Below are 20,569 nucleotides of genomic sequence, written 5' to 3'. Positions count from 1 at the left end.
ACTGAAACCTTATATCCAGTTCTGAAATTCTTAGCTCTCCAATCTGTTCTGCATAGCATCGTGGTTATTATAGTTTATTGCTACCTCTTCTATATGTATGAAACCTCCTTTATATGCATGAGGGAGGTAGGAAAGGCCACCTTCTAAGCTAAACACATTCAGTCAATCAGTTCTTAACCTTGAACTCATTTTCTACACCATGGGGGAAATTCAGGGCTTTTTGCTTTGCTTATGGAAATTATCTTTTGACACTGGTGAACTTTTTTATTCTTTAGCAGAATGTTAATTTTCCAACCTAGTATTACAGCTGTGGTCCTCCCCGTCATCACAGGCACTGGCTTCCTGAAATTTTTCCATTGGTATATTAATATTAAAGGCTGTAACTTGCAGTCACACCAAGAAGTCACTATCTTTATTTAGAGGTCCGTGTTAAAATCTAGCAAATTACGTTTACTTATTTTCCACTCACTTTTCTCACCCCAGGGAGCTTCTTTCTTACTGAAAGAGAATGTGGGATTTTCCTGCTAAAAATGTGGGATTTTTACTTTATTCCAGTTTCCTCCCTACTTGTCAATCAGATCTCAAAGCTACACCAGTATGTTTGTGCTTGTAACCACATGTATGGGCTGTCTCAAGAGCTTTTTTATTTTGATTTGGGTATGTTTTTAATCTTTTTTTAAATTACACAACTGAAGTTAGCCTTTATATTTTTGTATTCAGTTTAGTGGGGTAACGCATTTAGCAGTGTGTTCTAAACTTAGCATTTAGGGTGAATATCTTGCAATGTTTGAAGTGCAACATGTACCTAAAAACTCTTCATGTCTACAGATGGTGGCAGCAGAAGCAAAGGAGAACATTTCCCTTATGAACAAGAAATCAAGTTCTTTGCTAAAGTACAGTATACAATCCGTCCTGTATTTCCTTCAATATGTGTGTTTACCAAATACACTCTTTAGATCGTTGCCTCTTTATGGAATGCACTTGTCTACAAATGTGAATTCTACTCTAACTAAATATTCTGTGGCATGAAAATAACTGCATGAATCACGTGGGATAAATGTGCTCCCAGCACCTTTGGTCATGCTTTAACTCGCTCTGCTCTCCGTATTGTATTTCTCAAATGACCTTGCCCTCTGTGAAGTCTGACTCAAAGTTCTCTTTTTTGGCTTTATCATATGACATAAAGGAGAAACATCTATTTCCTAACATTTGAATATTCTGATTTAAAATTTTTAGATGAATATTTCTTTGTTATAGAGGAAAACCATGAGTCAATTTATCAGTGGGTATAAGAACCTATACTATAGAATCCTTGTGGGACCTGAATCCTACTCAGAAGAGGAAAACTGAGGCTCAGAGAGGATCAATTGTTCGTATTTAGTGTATATCCCATGATTTTTATTTATTCCGTTTAATACGAATTTATCAAGAACTTGCTGTGTGCACACTCCAGCCGGTACGGGAAGGAGATGAAGAGTTGCAAAGTGTCCACATTGGGTCCATTCACGTACTCAGTGTTTACTCTGAGCCTAGTCTGTGCCATGCATGGATTTATGTCCTGGAGATTCACTATCACAAAGACAGAATGCCCTTGGGAAGCTTTCCTATTTACAATATGTTTTAGTTAACCTGAAGACCTAATGATTTCCGTCCATTTCCTCTCAAAGTACTTGCATTTGGTGGTTATAGGTCATTTACAAAATGACATGTTATTTTGACTGATTACTATTTGGTTTCTATTATATGTTTTCAGAATTGTACCCTTTACTGTAAGGGAGATTTCTCTTGTCTTTTCTTTCCACTCAGTATTGCACCCCAAATCTGTATCAGTCCTCTGAAGTCTGTCTTGGGCTGCACATTGCTGGTTATCTGTTCTGCTAGGATGTAATCGCCCTTGAGAACCAGTGATCAGAAGTGCTTGTATTCATGGCCTCTAATCACACGTTTAAAATACATTCTTGTATTTCATTGCCTGTGTACTCAGCGCCCCTAGTGATTTTGTTTGCAGATGCATGCCTAATGTGGCTTAATTTCTACTAAGTCTGTGATTCACTCATTCACATATTTATTGAGTACCTACTATATGCCAGTCATTAAGTTCAGGCAGTGTCACCACTTCCTAGGAAGATCACTAAAAGCTTTTGTATTCCTATTATTAAAAAATATACCTACCTTGTAGGGGAAAAAATGTATTTAGGCAGGCTTGAGTCTAAATACTGGTAATGCCATTTATTATTACTTTTTTCATTTATTTATTCAACAGATATTTATCTAGCGCTTGCTACAGGCTTGCAACAAGGTCCTAAGCGCTGGTGCATCAGTGGTAAATGAAACAGAACAAGCAGTAGTCATAGAGGCCAGGAGAGGACTTTAATGGGAAACAAACACAGAAATGTTTCTTTTCTTTCTCTTGTGTGCCTTAGAGGCTCTTAGGGAGAGAGACTAACCCAAAAAATCATACATATAAAATATAAAATTGCAAATGATGTTCAAAGACCAGAGGATGCAGGGAGTTTATCTAGTTGACAGGCCAGCAAAGGCTTATCTGATGAAGTGCCACTACACTGAGGCCTGCAGGAGGAGTGAAGTGAGTAGGTTATGGGGTGTGGGGAGAGCATCTCAGACAGAGTGAATGACAGGTACAAAGCATGTGGACGGAGGAGGGGGAGGAATTGGCCAACAGCCATCAGGATTAGAGGGCAGAATCGGGAGGTGGGCTTTGACAGAGGCCAGGTAAGAGCTTTGTGCAGGTAGGTAAGCGGCAATGTGACTGAGTAAATCATTCACTTTCTACATCTCAATTTAATACCTAGAAATCAGGGATGACGGCACCTACCATACAGAGTGGTTACTGGGATACATGAAATGATAGCATATCAGTTACAATCCTCAGACATGGTAGACACTCAGTAGAAGGTCATCACTGATTATTTCTGAACCTTTCAGGCACGGAACTGCATGATGTGAAAATATTAAGACTGTTTCATTTTGAGAAAATATTGAGACTAATTTCAAACCATTGAAAATCTGATGTGTTTTTTTTTTTACAATTACACACACACACGCACACACATAGGGACTGGAGACAGCAGAGTGAGACTTATGAGAGGCGTACTTTGAAATGGTGCTGACTGGCATGGCTGTGGATATTGGGGACTTATTGCATGTGGACAGAACTCTGGCTGCTCTAAAAACTCAGCACTCATTCATCCCCCGGAAGAGTCCACTGTGTAGATCTGTTTTCTTTTCCTTTCTTTCAGGTTGTTCTTCCTTTAATTGATCAGTATTTCAAAAACCATCGTTTATACTTCTTATCTGCAGCAAGCCGACCTCTCTGTTCTGGAGGACATGCATCAAACAAAGAGAAAGAAATGGTGACTAGGTAAACAGCTATAAAAAATAAAGACTGTTGTTTAAGTGTATTTCCTTTTGAGAACGAGCATCTCAGGTTTTTGAAGCAGGATCATGTGAAGAGTTCCCACCCATGTTCCCCGGCCCCTGGCCCCTTGGAATCAAACACTATGAGAAGGATGGTTTTGGCAAGTTAATACATGTGTTCTAGGTGTTGAGTTTTCTTATATTTTACTGCTAAATGTAATGCTGAGTAGAAGGAACAAAATACCCAATACAGAATCCGCAAGTAGAGAGGCTGGAGATGCGTCAGTGTATTCGTATTTTTTGTTAAATGATACTTTTTAACATTGGATTCCTGAAAATTTATTCAAATCGAATGTTTTTGCCAGCCTGTGTTTTTCAGCAGAATCTCATTTTCAGAAATTATAACTTTAAATTTTAAAAAATTATGAGCAATCTTGGGATAAAATGAAGTAAGCATATATACTTTTTAAAGTTTTCTGCTCACGCCAGTCAAGCCAGCATCCTAGCAGTGCTTTCTTACTTCTCTTTAAACCCAAGTATTCTTTGGCGATTTATTTGTGATTCTGCTGAGGTGAAAAGTTTGAGTCCTCAAAATTCTGCCAGAACTTAGTATACATGAGAATCAATTACTGAGAAAGCCTTCTTCTGCATTACCTTGCATAGGAGTCCAAACCAACTTTTAGACTGTATTTGAAAAAAATTTTTATAAAAATGAGTACCCTGTATAGAGTACAGGCTTTCCTTGGTCTTGACATTTTTTAGTTATCTATTGCTGTTTAGCAGTATTATCACAAGTTTAACATCTTAAAAGAATATGCATTTATCATTTCACAGTATCTATGGATCTGTCATCAGAGGCTTGCCTGAGAAACAAACCTCTTTTTTATTTTCTTAAGACTTTTTTTAGAGCAATTTTAGATTCATAGCATAGACTTGACTTTAATGATATGTTGAATGGCAGTGCAGTATCAGCCTGTTGGACAGGGTGAGGTGACATTGAATGTAGACTGTTCCCAGAGGGTTAAGAGGAAGTAAGATTCCTGTGGTGCATAGCACTGGGGGTGGGATCTTAAGCTCATCTCTTTACTCAAATTTATTGTCTAGTTGGTTGTCTACCAACAGATAGATAGCCAATCATGTGATGTAAGATTGCAGCAGCATTAAAAATGTTTCCAAACTTCTTCAAATAATAAGCTTCCTGTGAAGTTGATAAAATGGATGATAGTTAAAATAACAGAGAATCCATTCCAGTGACTTACTTCGTTTCCACCAACTGTGTTACCAGAAGGAAAGGGAAGGAAGAGCTACTTTCCAAGATGCAAATAACCCCCTCCCCTTCCCCACTATGGCATGGCCTTCTTTCCGCCTTCCCTAGGAGAGAGAGAGACCCATCTCTCCTCCTTTCACACGCGCACTCATCCACACCACTGGCCCCGTGTTCCCCTGTGGATGGTGAGTGCGTACAGTAGCTGGAAAATGCCACAACACCAAGTTATCATTAAACACTATGGAACCAAGGCTACTGCAAAGTCTCCTAGTCTTTCCTGGCCAGTTAACCTTTTGTAACAGAAACTTTGTTCCTAGAGGGTGTTGTTAATTTAATCACATTCATTAACGTAAGTCAAAATACAGTTGGAGAATATAGGGAAAAAAATGAAAAAAAATTATGCAAGTTCTGCTCTTTCCCTTCCCCTTTTATTGTGTCTTATTTTCGCCATTCATTTTTCAGTTTTACTCTAAGAACTGTTCACTAACTACAGAAGTAACTAATTCTCCTTTACCAACTATATCCCTCATAGAAGAAATCAGAAGAACATCACGATACTGTGCTAGCCTCCGTTGATGTAGTTTTGGGGCCTTTAATAACACTGCCCCAGTTTTTAATGATTTCATCTTCAATTTTTTTCTTCACTTCTTGGAAAGAGGGTTGGTAAGTTTTACTTCTCCCACTAGCACTTCCGAAAAAGGGAATGTATGCCATTAAAATTTAATGTATGCCATTAAAATTCCAACGTACAGGAATGAGACATAACAACAGAAGTAACTGATTTCTTCACAGTACTTTAATGCCAAACATAGGTAGAATTTATCCTCAGAGAGAAAAAAATCAGAGTTGAAAAATGAATGAGGTGATGGTAAATAAATTATGGTACATGTTGCCCAGTCATTAAAATGATGATGGGTACAAATACATGATAACTTAGGAAAATTATCACTTAAAAAATAAAACATTTGTTCAAATAGTATTGATTTGGATTTTTTAAAAGAACCTAAATTTTTATGTATAGAAAAGTACTGGTAAGGGATACATTTAATGTTAATGGTGGTTTTCTTTAGGTAGTGCATTGTAGATTTTATATTACTATTTTTATGTGTTTTCCAAGTTTTTAAGATGAAAAAATCTTACTTTAATAATCATAAAGATATGTTTTAAAACAACCAACATCACTATCACATTAACAAAAACAAATTAAGTAATTTGTTTGGCATGTTGGAATGGAATCACTGAAATTTGTAAATCTCTGATTTCTTACTACTTCAGTTAAATATGACTTCAATGAGTAAAATACGTAAAAAATAGAATAAAACAGGTTTAAAAAAAACTGGCCCTGCTACTATGAATAAACAAGCATACCTGTATACACATGATGAGCATCGCCATGATCGTTTTAATTTGTATTTAACAGTTGGGTGTAGCAGTAGTTACGTGGATCTAAATTAATTTCTCCACAGTTAAAACCAGGTTGTTCCCATTAGTTGTTTAGAGACCTCCTGGTACTAGAAATTAGGTATCGAGCATTTCCTGTCTACAGTCAGTATTCTCCTGTCCACAGAGATGCGTTAGATGGGGCATCTGCACTCCAGGAGTATACATGACTGTGGCTAAGTATATGGGAATAAATATTGTTCCAATAGCAGAAAGCTGAGCGGTGCTATAGGATTCAAAGTAAAGTAAGAACCCCTTAGATGGGTATGGATGGGCTGGAGATTTATGGAAGTCATGACATTCAAAGTTGATCTTAAAAAATATGTAGGTCAGAGATTAAGAAAAAGGTATATTTTTTAGATAACAACGTACAGCGTAGAAGCTGGTCATTTAGGAGAAATATAGGTTATGTGGATTCATGATGGAACACTGTAATTGAGAGTAACTGTCAAAATATCTTTATTCTTTCTACTTAATTCATTAGCACTAAGAAGCCATTGACGCTTTTAAAATAGAAGAATGAGGACAGTCTGGGAGCATAAGTAGGATTGATAAGAGTAGCATGGCTGGGAAGCCATGGCAGGTGTTAGGAGCTATGGCAGGGATGCAAGCTGTTGTAACAGAAGTGCTCCTTCCAGTAGGTGGTGCTACCCGTGGCTTTGTTCAGCAAGTATTCTGAATGCCCCGTGGGTACAAGGTGCTGTCCTAGGTCTGAGGATAAACACACAGATACAACAGCACAGTTCCCAACTTTAATGGACTTAAAAGGATAGCTGAGGAGACACATACATATAGAGCTAACCATGAACTACGTTGTGATGAGTGTAAATGAGCCATATATAAAGTGCTGGGAGTGCACAGGAGATGTAAATGCAGAGAGGGGCTGCGTCTGAGAAACACGGAAGAGGGAAGATAAGCATGCCTCGGTAATGAGTCCTATCTCAAGTAGAAAGGAGGAGGCCAACCTGGGGCTGAAGTTTCAGTGCTGAGTGGTTGGAACAATATTGGTCTCACTAGCGAAAACGAGAAACTTCAGAAGAACTAGTTTTGAGAAGAGTTTAAATTTGGTTAAAGAGGTACTTATGGAAGGATAAAGTACTAACAGGTCATTCAGCTGGAGATATCCAGCAGAAAGTGGGAAGTAGGTGTTTGGTGTTGGAGAGATCAGGGCAAGAAATGACATATTTGGGGATAATCTATACCCATCTCCTGCTCGAAGCTCTGAAAGCAGATGAAACTGAGGGAGAATCGGAGAGAAGCTGAAAGGTCTGAACAAAAACTTGGAGAATTATTACATTTCCAGGGTTTTCAGAAGTGGATCTTTGAAGAATAGAGAGAACAATTAATTAGAGAGGAAGTGGGAAGTAATACTGTAAAACAGAAACCAGAGTTTCACAGATTTAAGTAGTTAATGATGCCAAGTACTGTGGAGAGCTAGCTCTCCAGGATGGAGACGGAAAAGGACGTTATTAGATTTGCTACTTAGAGGGTACTGAGAACTTCAAAAGAGTGGTTTTCAGGAGAGCGATGAGGTGGAAAGCAAACTCACAAGGCAATGAGTCAGGGAGGAAACTGCAGAATGAATTCTTAAGAATGTTAATAATGAAGGGATATAGAGAAAGGGGATAACGGGATTATGGAAATTGTCTTTAGAAAAACTACAGGCCAAAGTTTATAATAATCAAACCTTAGAGTCTGCACAGAAGCTACACCCTGAAAGAGGGTGGCACTGGAAGGGAGAGAGATACGATTTGTCTTTTCTTAGGACCTAGCTTTCTATATATCTGTATTTCTCTCTGGTGGCACATCTGTTACTAATTAGGAACACCTAGAGTTAGGAAGCAGCTGTTATCATAAGAAGTCATTTTTTTCGGAGAGATTCTCCAACATAAATGTGCTCAGGATACAGAGCAATTCTGTTTCCTATCACCGCAAAACACCCCGGGTCTAGATTAAAACATAATTCTAGTATTATAAATTCGTAATTCAAATTCATAGGTTAAAAACGTAATCCTAGTATTATAAATTCAACATCATCGCAGAATGTTTCACTCTGGATACTAGAGAGTGTCATGAGTAAGAGGTAAAAGATGTCGCTTAAAATAGACTAGATTCCAAGAATCCAAAGTCCCTGTTAACACACGGAAAGCTTAGTGAATGAGGGCACCTGGAGAAAGTTGCTTTTGTTTTATTGTCTTTGTTCATTTCAGTTATAGCCTAAAGATAAATAATGCTGCTCCGGGGGGCTAATGTCTAATCTTATGTCTAACATCTACTTGAGTAGATCATTGTTTGAAAAATATTTAGCACTGATAAGAGATTTCCGAAGACCTCGAAGTCACTTAAGCACTTGCAGATGAATGTCTTCTTGGAAAAGCTACCCCATGCCCTATATAATTAATTTTCACCAATACGTTATTTCACATTGTTACTGAAGTGAGAGATGATGGCCAAAGCCTACTGTAATAAAAGTGGTCCACAAAAGTGGTCCACTGTAATAAAAGTGATCCTGACTCCTTTCTCCCATTCTGCCGTGAGCAGTTGCCATCACTGATTCCATGGCATAGAGCCTGTCTCCTCAGTCCTGACGAGTGTACATCTGCACACTGCTGGTGATGGGAAAGCTTTGCAAGAGAGGATGAGGCAGTGAGGACATAGCTGTCATCATGATTGGGAAAATCAAGCTGAGTGGGGGGAGGGTTGCTGTACAAATGGATTTTCAAGGTTAGAGCTTTGGTAAGTTCTGGCTGTGGACCACCGGTGCTCTCTGAGGGTTCAGAAGAGTGTTGGATAGAAGTGAAAAGAGTGTCAGTTGTAATATGGGAGGTTAAATGTCCTGGTAGATATTTGCAGATGGCCCCTGGCTGGGAGGGGACTTCTTTGAGCTTGGGTTGGGAGTGGTGAAGGAACACGTGGTGTTAGAAAAGGCTTCTTGGAGTAAACATGTCTGAGCTGAATCCTGAGGGATGTTTAGAAGAGATTGTAGCATGAAACTGAGTGTTCCTAAAAATAGGGCCCAGCAAGAAAGCCACCAGACTGCCTGGTGACAGACGTGACAGGACAAGAACGGGTATTGTCCAGGCTCTGGGTTGTGATCCAAGCATTAGTGCGTACCAATGTCATGTTGAGTGCTGGGCCCCCTTATTTGGAATCTCCCGTTGGTGACCACCAGGAAGGACATGAAGACCCAGGAACTTAGTCTAGAGGAAATAAATGTTCAACTCATCAATTAGCATTAGAAGCCCTTTAAGTTATCACATCTGTAACGTTTTTCTCTGAGGGATTATCAGTTGTTTAAATTCTCTCTCTAGTTCATTGTGTTCAGATTCACTGGATGCTTTGGTATATGTGTAAGGGGTGTGGTCAAGGTCAGGGAGAAGGAAAGGCCAAATGATAAAACATACTAAAAGTAAACATTTTATGCCCAAAGCACCATACTTCCATTGTTAAATAATACCCATAACAACAAATTTCTAGAACTTCAGTAGTACTTTGGGGCAGATAAAATTAAAGTTTTCTCCTTGTGGTTTTCTAGTAGTTATATTCTTACGGGGTTCATATAGATTGCTTTTATATTAATTAGCTTTGCTTTCAATTTTTTTTTGGTTCCGTATAATATGTGCTTTTTTAACCATGTTTGTTAAAGATATGCACTCAAAGACTCTTTCTTTAATATCTTTACTCCACATTCTGCTCAGAGAATTGATTCTTTCTGCGTGACATCATGTTGCTTTTTTCCGGCTCATATATCAGCTGTTTATTTTTCTTTTTTTCTTCTTCTTCTTTTTTGTTTTATTTTAATTTAATTTCTCCCTGTCTTTTCTACCTTCCCTTCCCCTTTTCCCTTTTCTCTTTTGTTTTTCTTTTGTCTTCAGCCTATTCTGCAAACTTGGAGTTCTTGTCAGGCATAGGATTTCACTATTTGGTAAGGAGACCCTTGAACAAATACTAGCATGGCCATCACTTGGTTTTCTTTGCCATTTTTACACTGTGTTGTGTGCTGCTATGTTGCATGAATGCATGTTTGCATGGCCGGATGCATGGTCGTCATAGGCCAAGGTAAGGTCCTCAAGGTTGTTTATAAGTAGCGTTACCTATGGTGAAATTGAAGACTGTAACTTTATGTACTAGTCCAAAGCACACTTGAAAATCAAAAGGTTATATTATTAAAGGCCAAATGAATGGAAATGGCAGCTTCGGCCATATTTTATTTCAGAGGGGCGAAGCCAAACTGGGCCTCTGAATTTGTGTTTGGTTATCTCTTATAGATAAAGTAATGAGCTGTTATACCCCAACAATTTTTAACTGCACTCTTTTAATGCTCTTGACTACAGATTTGCATGTCGACTGTATTCCAGACACTGGAGCTTCATAGTAGAGACAGTGAGGCCTGGATTTGGCAAAAGCGACTTTTCTAGCACCCCTCACCCCATGGTAGTCAGTTTTTGTTCATTTCTGAGAATTCACGTAGCTGAAAGTCATGTTCCCAAACACTTGCTTTCAAAGAGCCTTGCAGGGCGGTCACTCACTTTCCACAGACTCTCCTTGCCGTGGGGCTTTAAGACTTCATAGCAGTCGGCAGAGTTTATGTTTTACGCTTTCCTGCATCCGGCTTCGTAACTGCCAAGGCAAATTTTAGCTCGATGCTCTATAGGTTTTGAGACAGCGTCGGGGTGACTTCAGTAAGAAAACATTGAGTGTACTAATAGAGATGTTATAAGTCCCATTCCATTCACCAGAAAACCTAAGGATTAAGTCATTTCTATAAAAGCCACAGTGGATAAGCTGAGAACTAGGTACATGTACGTGTGTGTATGTGTATATATATGCAAATAACTTTTACATTTTTTGAGAAATGATAGTTTCTGGATATGACTACTTAATGCTGTATTTGCTTTCTAATATTGTTCTATCCAGTATTTGGGTGTTTTTAAGATATATTTCTCATAAATTGCCTGAGTTCTTGCATTATTGTTTCAGTTATCCAAAATTAACGGGGAAATTGTCTTCAGGAAGCTCTCCTAAGTTGGCTGGCTTTTGTTTGACTTCTCTTCATCATAGAAAAATTTCTATGAAAATTATTCAGACAGAGCTTTTGTATACTCCTTAACCTTCTCATGATAGAGGAAGGCTCTGATGGGGACCCCATAAAAATACTTTCTGTTGTGCTCTCTCTAGCTTCTTACATATTTTAACTTCTTGGTTTCCCATGTTACGTTTTGCTATAATTTTATTTTTAAAACTTTTGAGGCATTCCATATATACGACAGAGTACACAGATCTTGAGAACAGCTTGATGACATAGCTTGATGAGATTTTACATGTATCTGCCCGTTTTCTCAGGTCGAGACATAGAACATTTTCAGCATCCCAGAAGCCTGCCTTGTGCCATTTTGCGATTTATAACCCTCTGCAGAGGAACTATATGTAAACGAATCTACTGGTCTACTAATGTAGACTTCCATTACCATGTATTAATTGTATATGTTGTTTAATCTCTCTTTTCCCTTTGAATATATTAAGGGTTCAGTAGTTGAAGATAAATGCATAATATAAATTGTCATACCAGTCAGAGGAGAAGAACTGGATTTTGACATTCATTCTGTCTCTCTGTGATTCTTGTATTTCATTTAGGAATCATTGCATGTTAAATCCCTTTGCCTTTAAATACTATTATTTTTATTTTTAACAGGAATTTATTGGAGAGCTACTATGTATCTTTATCTCAAAAGCATATTTTAATTCAGTCTTTATATTATTCTAGTGTCTTATTGTTTCAAATTTGCTTAGGCATTTGCCTGTAAAACAATACAGACTTCACGAAGCTTTTATTAATCAAACATACTCTAATACAGACTTGTCGAAGTGTTAGCATGTTAAGTCTTAGACACATAAACTTTACATGTTACAGTTACAGCGTGGTTTTAGATGTTAACGTGATGTCCTGGAGAGAATAATGGGCTTTGAATCAGAAAACCTGTATGTAAATCCTCTATTTGCAACTAAACCAGCTGAATGATTTGGACAAGGGACTTAACTTCTCTGAACCTTTGTTTTTTAGTTTGTTTGTTTTTCATTTTTAAACTAGATTAAAATAACTGCTAACTTTAGAGATCTATTGCATGTATAAAATCTCATATGACATGATGAATGTTGAAGTGCTATGTAAACTGTAACAGTATGGCTTTCAAGTCTAAGGTATTCTTAGTCTTATTTGTACAGCTTTTATTTAGATAAATCAAATTACATACACACTAAACTAGGGAACTTGGTTATTTAAAATACATGCGCCATGAAGCCTTTATAATCTAGCCATTTCCAGATCGAAGCAGAAGTTGTATAATCCAAGTACTTACTTTTTGATATATCAATTATACTGTTGTGGATTTTCCTGAAGGGAGAGAGAGAGAGACCTAACAGCATATATACAGTGGTCTTTTGTAAATACATAGACATATTAATCTCTTTTATTTTTTCTTTCACCCTGTCTTTACATTTTTTTTTTCTGTATTCTGGCAGACATTAACTGATGATCAAAATGTTTTTCCTGTGCTTAGTTCAAAAAATTGTTTCATGACCTAGCCTAAGAATAAAGTAAGACAAGTGAAAGTTGAGGTTAACAAAGAAATACTTGGGCTTCGTGTCAAGGAGCAAAAATACAGAAAGAGATACATTAACCAGAAACATGTCAGCAAGGTGGGATTGGAGACAAGAGGGAAGCATTAAAATAAACCAGATGGGCTTCCCTGGTGGCGCAGTGGTTGAGAGTCCGCCTGCCGATGCAGGGGACACGGGTTCGTGACCCGGTCTGGGAAGATCCCACATGCCGCGGAGCGGCGGGGCCCATGAGCCATGGCTGCTGAGCCTGCCCGTCCAGAGCCTGTGCTCTGCAGCGGGAGAGGCCGCAGCAGTGAGAGGCCCGCGTACCGCAAAAGAAACAAAAGTCAAAACTCTTGTCCTGGTGGTGGTCATTGTGGGGAGCTGAGTATTATCAGTAATGGAATATTTATTCCAAGGTGTCTGCCAGATTGTAGCTGTTCAGAAATTTTTCTGATATGTAAAGTGAGGATTCCCCACACTTGAACTTCTATATTTATGTATATCTTTTATCTACTTTAAAATATTTTCTATATGTTGAAGCACACTAAGAATTAAAGAGAGATGAGTCATGTTTTTATTCCTCATATATTCTTTTGAAGGTGTGTAAACCATTTCCTTTTATCTTAGAAAAAGGTAGGGTTTTCAAAAAGGGGAACAAGCCATATTCCCTACAGAACAGTAGTTCTGGGGTGTCTATTAAAATACTTTATAGAAAAAATTAGTAAGGAAAATAGCATCTATTTTATATTAGGCTTCCCTTTTGATTTCTGAGATGCCTGTGATTGCAAGTTGGTGCACGCTTGTATTTTGGAAAATCAGGATGGGGTAAGATGCAGGCAGGTTGACAAGGAATAAGGATCCCATTTGCCGTTTTCAAGGACGCATTATTGACTAACGAAATATTGCTTTTAATCCTACCATTTTCGCCCACTTATGCTAAGTGATAATTCTGTCTTTCTAACTGCCTAATTTTAAAGCATTTAGAGGATACTTCAGTCCTACTATTATAGCCTATTTTTAGACTTTCAGTCATTTGCAGGGGAAAGAGAATCTGCTAACCAGAGCTCCAGCAGGGATAGTGATGGTGGCACAGGTGTGTGTGTATCAAGACTTCTTAACGGCTTTCTTTTTACATGTGAAAATGAATCGAATGCCTTAATGACATTCATTTTGTGCATTCTTTCAGTAACCAGTTTTGTGTCTGCTGTGTGTGAACATTCTCTTAGCCTGTGAGGATAGAAAAGTGCAGATTTCTTTCCCTCTCTGCTGCTACCACCCCATGCCAATCTACAGGTGTCTCTTACCTGTATGCCTCCATGAACGTACTCACCCTTCTCTTAGAATTCCCTCTTGCCCTTCTAAACTGTGCTCCAAAGCAATCATATCTCTCCCCCTCCCCAACCAAAAACCAAAACAGAACAACAAAATGGTCTCATCACTGAATACAGTCCTGTGGAGCCAGTGGCTTCCCATTTCTCTGTAGTAAAGATCAGAATTCTTCATCTGGCCACATAGTGTTTGATAGTCTGTCCCCTGTGTACCCCTGCATCCTCATTTCCCAGCATGCTCTGACTTCCTCATGATGCCTCAGCTTAAGCAGCCTTCTCTCTGCTTCATGAAAATGTATTCCTTTCTGCCCAGGGCCTTTGCACATGCTGTAATTACTGACGGAGATGGGATCCCGTACACCACATGCCCCTCTCCAGTCCCTCACACCCACAATGGGGTTAACTACTAATCCTTCACACTTCAACCCAAATAGTATTCTCTCAGGAAAACCATCCCCAACCTCCCTGATTATACTCTCTCCTTCTACTATTATAACTTTCTCATAGCTCTGCATACTTTTCCTTCATCTCACTGATGATGTTACAAGATTAACTTCTTTCTCTGGCCCAAAACTCAGCCCTTCGAGGGCTTATTTTTGTATCCTCAGAGCCCAGCAGGAAGTCTGGTGCATAGTGGCTCTTTTATAAATATCTGATGACTGAATTAATCAACCTACCAGGTCCTACCTTTAAGAAGTCTACAGTCTAACAGAGAGGATAGATAAGTCAGCAGATGCTTACTACAATGAGATGAGTGCTATCAATTTGGAATTTTCTTACATTCATGAATAAGCCAGACTTACATTTTTTTCCTTGAGAATATTAGGAAAAACATAATATCCACTTATGTCATAGTTTATGAGAATCACATTTTAAAAAAATTCCTTAAGTGGTCCATGAAAACACTTAGGGCACTTACATTGAAAAGGAAGTAACACATGATTAATGACTTTTCAAACAATCATTAAACTCTACCAACAATGATACTTTCAGTTCGAGGAAGTATTTGAGAAGGCTGGCACAAAATAGTTATCATTTAGAGGCCTTTTCTACTTATCTGTTTTCTGGTGAGTTTTTTTTTCTTTAATTTTTTAATTTTTATTTTTTTAACATCTTTATTGGAGTATAATTGCTTTACAATGGTGTGTTAGTTTCTGCTTTATAAGTGAATCAGTTATACATATACATATGTCCCCATATCTCTTCCCTCTTGCATCTCCCTGCCTCCCACCCTCCCGATCCCACCCCTCTAGGTAGTCACAAAGCACCGAGCTGATCTCCCTATGCTATGCAGCTGCTTCCCACTAGCTATCTATTTTACGTTTGGTAGTGTATATATGTCCATGCCACTCTCTCACTTTGTCCCAGCTTACCCTTCCCCCTCCCCGTATCCTCAAGTCCATTCTCTAGTAGGTCTGCATCTTTATTCCCATCTTGCCCCTAGGTTCTTCATGACCTTTTTTTTTTTTTTTTTTACATTCCGTATATGTGTGTGAGCATACGGTATTTGTTTTTCTCTTTTTGACTTACTTCACTCTGTATGACAGTCTCTAGGTCCACCCACCTCACTACAAATAACTCAGTTTCGTTCCTTTTTATGGCTGCGTAATATTCCATTGTGTGTATGTGCCACATCTTCTTCATCTATTCATCTGTTGATAGACACTTAGGTTGCTTCCATGTCCTGGTTATTGTAAATAGAGCTGCAATGAACATTTTGGTAGAGGCCTTTTCTACTTTCCTGTTTTCTGGTGAGTTTTTAACATAGCAAGACAGTTAATTGTCTAGAGACACCCAGATTTACTGGAGAATTTCCAAATTTGATGACAGACAGATTCCTAGGAATGCCTGGAATAAAGCAAGCATTTTGCAACATTATGAGCATCAAACTCCAACATTCTTTCTAGTTGACCTCAGTGACCTTAGAACATCATTAATACAGCTCCCACATTAGCTTCAGGAATACTGGACAAGTATTATCATGTGCTTAAATGAAACAATAGGTCTTGTTAAAGTATTTGTTTTTTTCTCTAGACGAGTATGAATGATTAAACTGGTACCTAAATCTTAATGTTAATTTTAAAAGAGTTTTAATAGTAAATAAAGTAATATAGTGAATTCTATCAACTGGTATCTCTCCCTTATTAAAAAATTAGTGGAATAAGTTTATGTTGACCCTTCTGTTATCCCTGACCCCAAACCCTCTTCATGTGTTTAAATGAGGGGCTATCTTGTATCAGGAGACATTAGAAAATTAGTACCGTCATCCCTCCTTATCCACAGGCCCTGCATCCATGGATTCAACCAATCGGGGATCAAAAATATTTTTTAAAAAAATTCCGGAAAGTTCCAAAAAACACTTGAAATCGCCATCCTTCAAAAATACGTGCATAGTATTTACTTTGTATTATGTATTTTAAGTAATCTAGAGATAATTTAAAGTATAAAGGAGGATGTGTGTAGGTTATATGCAAATACTATGCCATTTTATACAAGGGACTTGAGCATCCTTGGATTCTTGGTGTTGGGGGAGAGTCTTGGAATCAATCCCCTGCGGATACTGAGGAATGACTGTATGTGTTTGTATTATCCCTAAAAAGGTTCACATTGTGCTTGTGTTGTTTAATAGGACACACATAATGAAAGGAAAGTCATTTAAAGCACCAAGAATCTCTGAGGATAGTGCATATGTGAGAACTGAATGTGTCACTATTTTGAGAATGTCATGGTTTAAATTTAAAAAGCACAATCTGTTAGAAAATTATATATAACTTTATGTCAGTAAGCCTGAAGGTTAAATAAAATGGATGATAGTCAAGGAAAATAGGAGAAATAAGTAGCACAATCTGCTACTTTAAAAAAAATTTTATTTTATATTGGAGTAGAGTTGATTAACAATGTTGTGTTAGTTTCAGGTGCACAGCAAAGTGATTCAGTTATACATATACATGTATCTATTCTTTTTCAAATTCTTTTGCCATTTAGGTTATTACAGAATATTGAGCAGAGTTCCCTGTGCTATACAGTACGTCCTTGTTGGTTATCTATTTTGAGTATGGTATTCATCACTAGAGGATCCTTAAGGTCTTATCTAACTTAAAGATTCTGTAGTTTTATGACAGTGTGTATGATAAAGGCAAGAGTTTCCTGGATTAGAGTTGCTATAAATAACCTAATTCTTACCAGACTCAGAATGAAAATAATATTATTTGAAAATAATATCAGAAGATTGTATTAGAGAGAGAGATACTTCTTTCATTTCAACGTATTACTCTGAGAGAATTTCCTGACTTTGAGACAAATGAATAGAATATGTAATATATATTCTAAGTTTAACTGAAACTTCTCACCAAGTTAGGGACTCAGTAATTTTATTCTTTTCAATATCACTGACTTCAGAAGTAATAAAATCGTTGACAGGCTTCAATTTCTGTCTCTTCGTAATTTTGAGAGAAATTTGCATCTTCTAGCATAATTTTATTTCATGTTATTAATAAGGATTTTTCCAAGATTAATCATTTCTTCAAAGAAGAAACTATAATGAGATATTGTGTCAAGAGCCATGCTAGAAAAAGTAAAGAAGAAGAATAAAAATTAGAATGACTGTTACTGTTTTCCCAGAAGAGAGAAAGTCAACATTCTGAGAATTCTCAATAAATCAGATTATAAAACAAGTGGTACGTGATATATCAAATTTTGGATGACATTGAAAACTCCTGAATTATAGAAATCTTATATTGAAAACCACAAAACAGTTTGGGATTAAGATACAAGAAGGATATTTTGGCTTTTAACAGCGTTAGCTTTGTTATTTTTATTATTTAGAGAGTTGTATTATTTTGTGAGAATTGGTAACAATGTTTTTAAGAACCCAGTGTTTGCTGTATGTTGTTATTAGATTCAGGTATGAGCTGTGATTTTAATTTTGTACCTTTTATGCTTACACACACACACACACACACACACACACACACACACACACACACACACACACACTGATGCAAACATACAATCTTAAAGATAAATAGGCAATCCGTAAGTGTTTCCCTAAGTGTTTAGAGGTGATGAGAGTTATATTTGAAGACAAAGAAAGTAGCTTGAACCTTGAAAAAAACGTGAGTTGAAGGTATCAAACTTTTGGTTTTTATACTGCTCAGAGCAGTTTAAGAAATTACATATAGTTAAGAACATGAAAAAATACAGTCATCACCTTAAGATTTTACCATCTTACTAGGCTTTTTGTCTAGCCCTTCCTGTTCTTACTAATAGCGTGACTGACATTCCTGATTATGGTGATCTGGAGAGCCTTTAGAAGGACCATATCCAGGTTGCTATTTTATTTAAAAGCCTTACTACGTACTTTCTCTCTTCAAGACTAACCATTAGTTAAGGCATTTATACATGCCCATAAAATTGATACTTTTGCTGGTCCATACATTCAAATGCTGAAGGTTCAGTTAATACTGTTACTGCATTCCTTAGGGTCCTTTCTCCACCATTTTTTTTTACAATGAGATGTTTCCATTTAAAGTTGTACTATATCTGCTCTGGAGTGTACCAAAGTGTGTCAACTGATATAGCTCACAGTTTTGTGACTAACACTCACAGGAATCTCATATTCACCACACACGCTTTCATTTGACCCACAGAACTTGTCTGGCCACTGGTGCCCTTTCCTACTCTTTTTACTCACATTCCAGTCATTCCACAAGTATTTAATTGAGCTCCTGCTCTAAATCAGGCACTGTTCTATGTGCGGAGCTGCATCAGGGAACAAAGGAGACAAAAATCACACCTCACTGATTCACTTTGTTACAAAGCAGAAACTAACACACCATTGGAAAGCAATTATACTCCAATAAAGATGTAAAAAAAAAAAAAAAATCACACCTCATGAGCTTATACAAAAGGAAGTTTAAAGAACCCCAGACCTCCTTTTGGAAAAAGGCATGGATAAGCTCAGTACAAAGTACAAACACTGATAATCTGTATGAGGAGACAGTATGACTGTGAGTTTTAGGAAGAGAGTGAGGGACCAGCCTCTCTGATTTGGTGCTGAATTTGGTTGCATGAGACTCATAGGCATCACTTTGTATCCCCTCTCCCTCCTGGGCCTTCCCTCTGTCATTTTCTGTGCTGCACCCTTCTTATCTTTTTTTTACCTCCAAACATTGGAGGCTCTGGGACCTTTATGCTTCTGTATTTATGTTCATGCTGGCTAATTTCATTCAGGCGCATGATTTAAAAAATTTTCCATATGCTTATGAGGCCCAGGTTTACAGCTGTAACTCAGATCTCATCTCTGCACTCCAGGTTTTTGTATCAGTTGCCTACATCTCTACCGGAGATGAATTGGCCCATCACACTTGACCTGTCGGAAGCAGAACGCCCAGCCCTCCCCTCTCCCCTCCCCACACATTTTGCTCCTGCCTTGGGCTCTCCCCACGTGATTGAATCCTACGACTATTCACCCAACTGCTCACACAGTTGCTCACCCAAATGATCATGGAGTCATCCTTGTCTCCTTTCCCCGTCACCAACATGCAACCCATAAGCAAAACCTTAACATACATTATTATTTTTTTAAATAAATTATTTATTTATTTAATTTATTTTTGGCCACGTTGGGTCTTCATTGCTGCACGTGGGCTTTCTCTAGTTGCGGCGAGCGGGGGCCACTCTTCGTTGGTGCATGGGCTTCTCATTGCAGTGGCTTCTTGTTGGGGAGCACGGTCTCTAGCCACCCGGGCTTCAGTAGTTGTGGCACGTGGGCTCTAGAGCGCTGGCTCAGTAGTTGTGGCTCACAGGCTTAGTTGCTCCATGGCAAGTGAGATCCTCCCGGACCAGGGCTCGAACCCACGTCCCCTGCATTGGCAGGTGGATTCTTAACCACTGAAGCACAATCCAAAGTGCTTGCTCTGGTTGCAAGTCTCTAGAACCTGTTTCCCTCCTCTCCACCTTACCTTTTCCTTCTTTCCCCTGAATTTGCCCACATCAGTCATCTTGGCTTCCTTGCCTGGACCACCAGGTTCAGTTTCTGCCCTGGAAACATGCTGTTTCCACTGCCTGGGCCCTTCTCCCAGTTATATGCATGGTTTGTTCCTTCGCTTCATTCAAATCTCTGCTCAGGTGCCACCTTCTTGGGGAGGCTCTGGTGACCACTCACCCTATTACTCTATCCTGTTGCTCTAATCCGTATTCCCTGCTTTATATATTTTTACTGCGGCCTGACATTATGTTCCATACTGATTTATTTTTTGCTTAATAGTTCATTGTCTGTGTCCCCCATTAAAATGCAAGTACCATGAGAACTCTATTTTGCTTATGATTGGAAGTTTAAAAGTACCTGGTATTTAACATGTATTTATTGAGTGAATGAATAATTAAATGAGTAATACTTCTGAGGGCTGTAGTATTGCAGAAGCCCTAGGACTGCCACCAGTCAGTAGACAGGAGCGTGACAAATTCTGCCCTTCTGCTGATTTTGTCTTCATTATCACCTGGAAGTGCTGAGATTCAAAGCACGAGATGAATGGAACATTTTCTGAAGAGCCTC

The 20,569-nt window shown here is 38.2% G+C and overlaps 1 protein-coding gene across 1 annotated transcript in view; it reads left to right on the top strand.

The window, feature by feature from the left end:
* The window catches only part of RYR2 (ryanodine receptor 2), a 510,734-nt gene that overhangs the window by 354,261 nt on the left and 135,904 nt on the right, over positions 1-20,569 (top strand). The window contains exons 62-64 of the mRNA XM_024761485.1: positions 829-893; positions 3,261-3,382; positions 9,961-10,010. Of these exons, the coding sequence (XP_024617253.1) occupies positions 829-893; positions 3,261-3,382; positions 9,961-10,010 (237 nt within the window). The remainder of the gene's footprint in view (positions 1-828; positions 894-3,260; positions 3,383-9,960; positions 10,011-20,569) is intronic.

Source organism: Neophocaena asiaeorientalis, unplaced genomic scaffold (genome assembly GCF_003031525.2).
Source record: "Neophocaena asiaeorientalis asiaeorientalis breed wild unplaced genomic scaffold, Neophocaena_asiaeorientalis_V1.1 scaffold166, whole genome shotgun sequence".
Taxonomy (NCBI): Eukaryota; Metazoa; Chordata; class Mammalia; order Artiodactyla; family Phocoenidae; genus Neophocaena; species Neophocaena asiaeorientalis.
The sequence above is the reverse complement of the archived record's forward strand: the minus strand, read 5'-3'. Positions and strand labels throughout refer to the sequence as shown.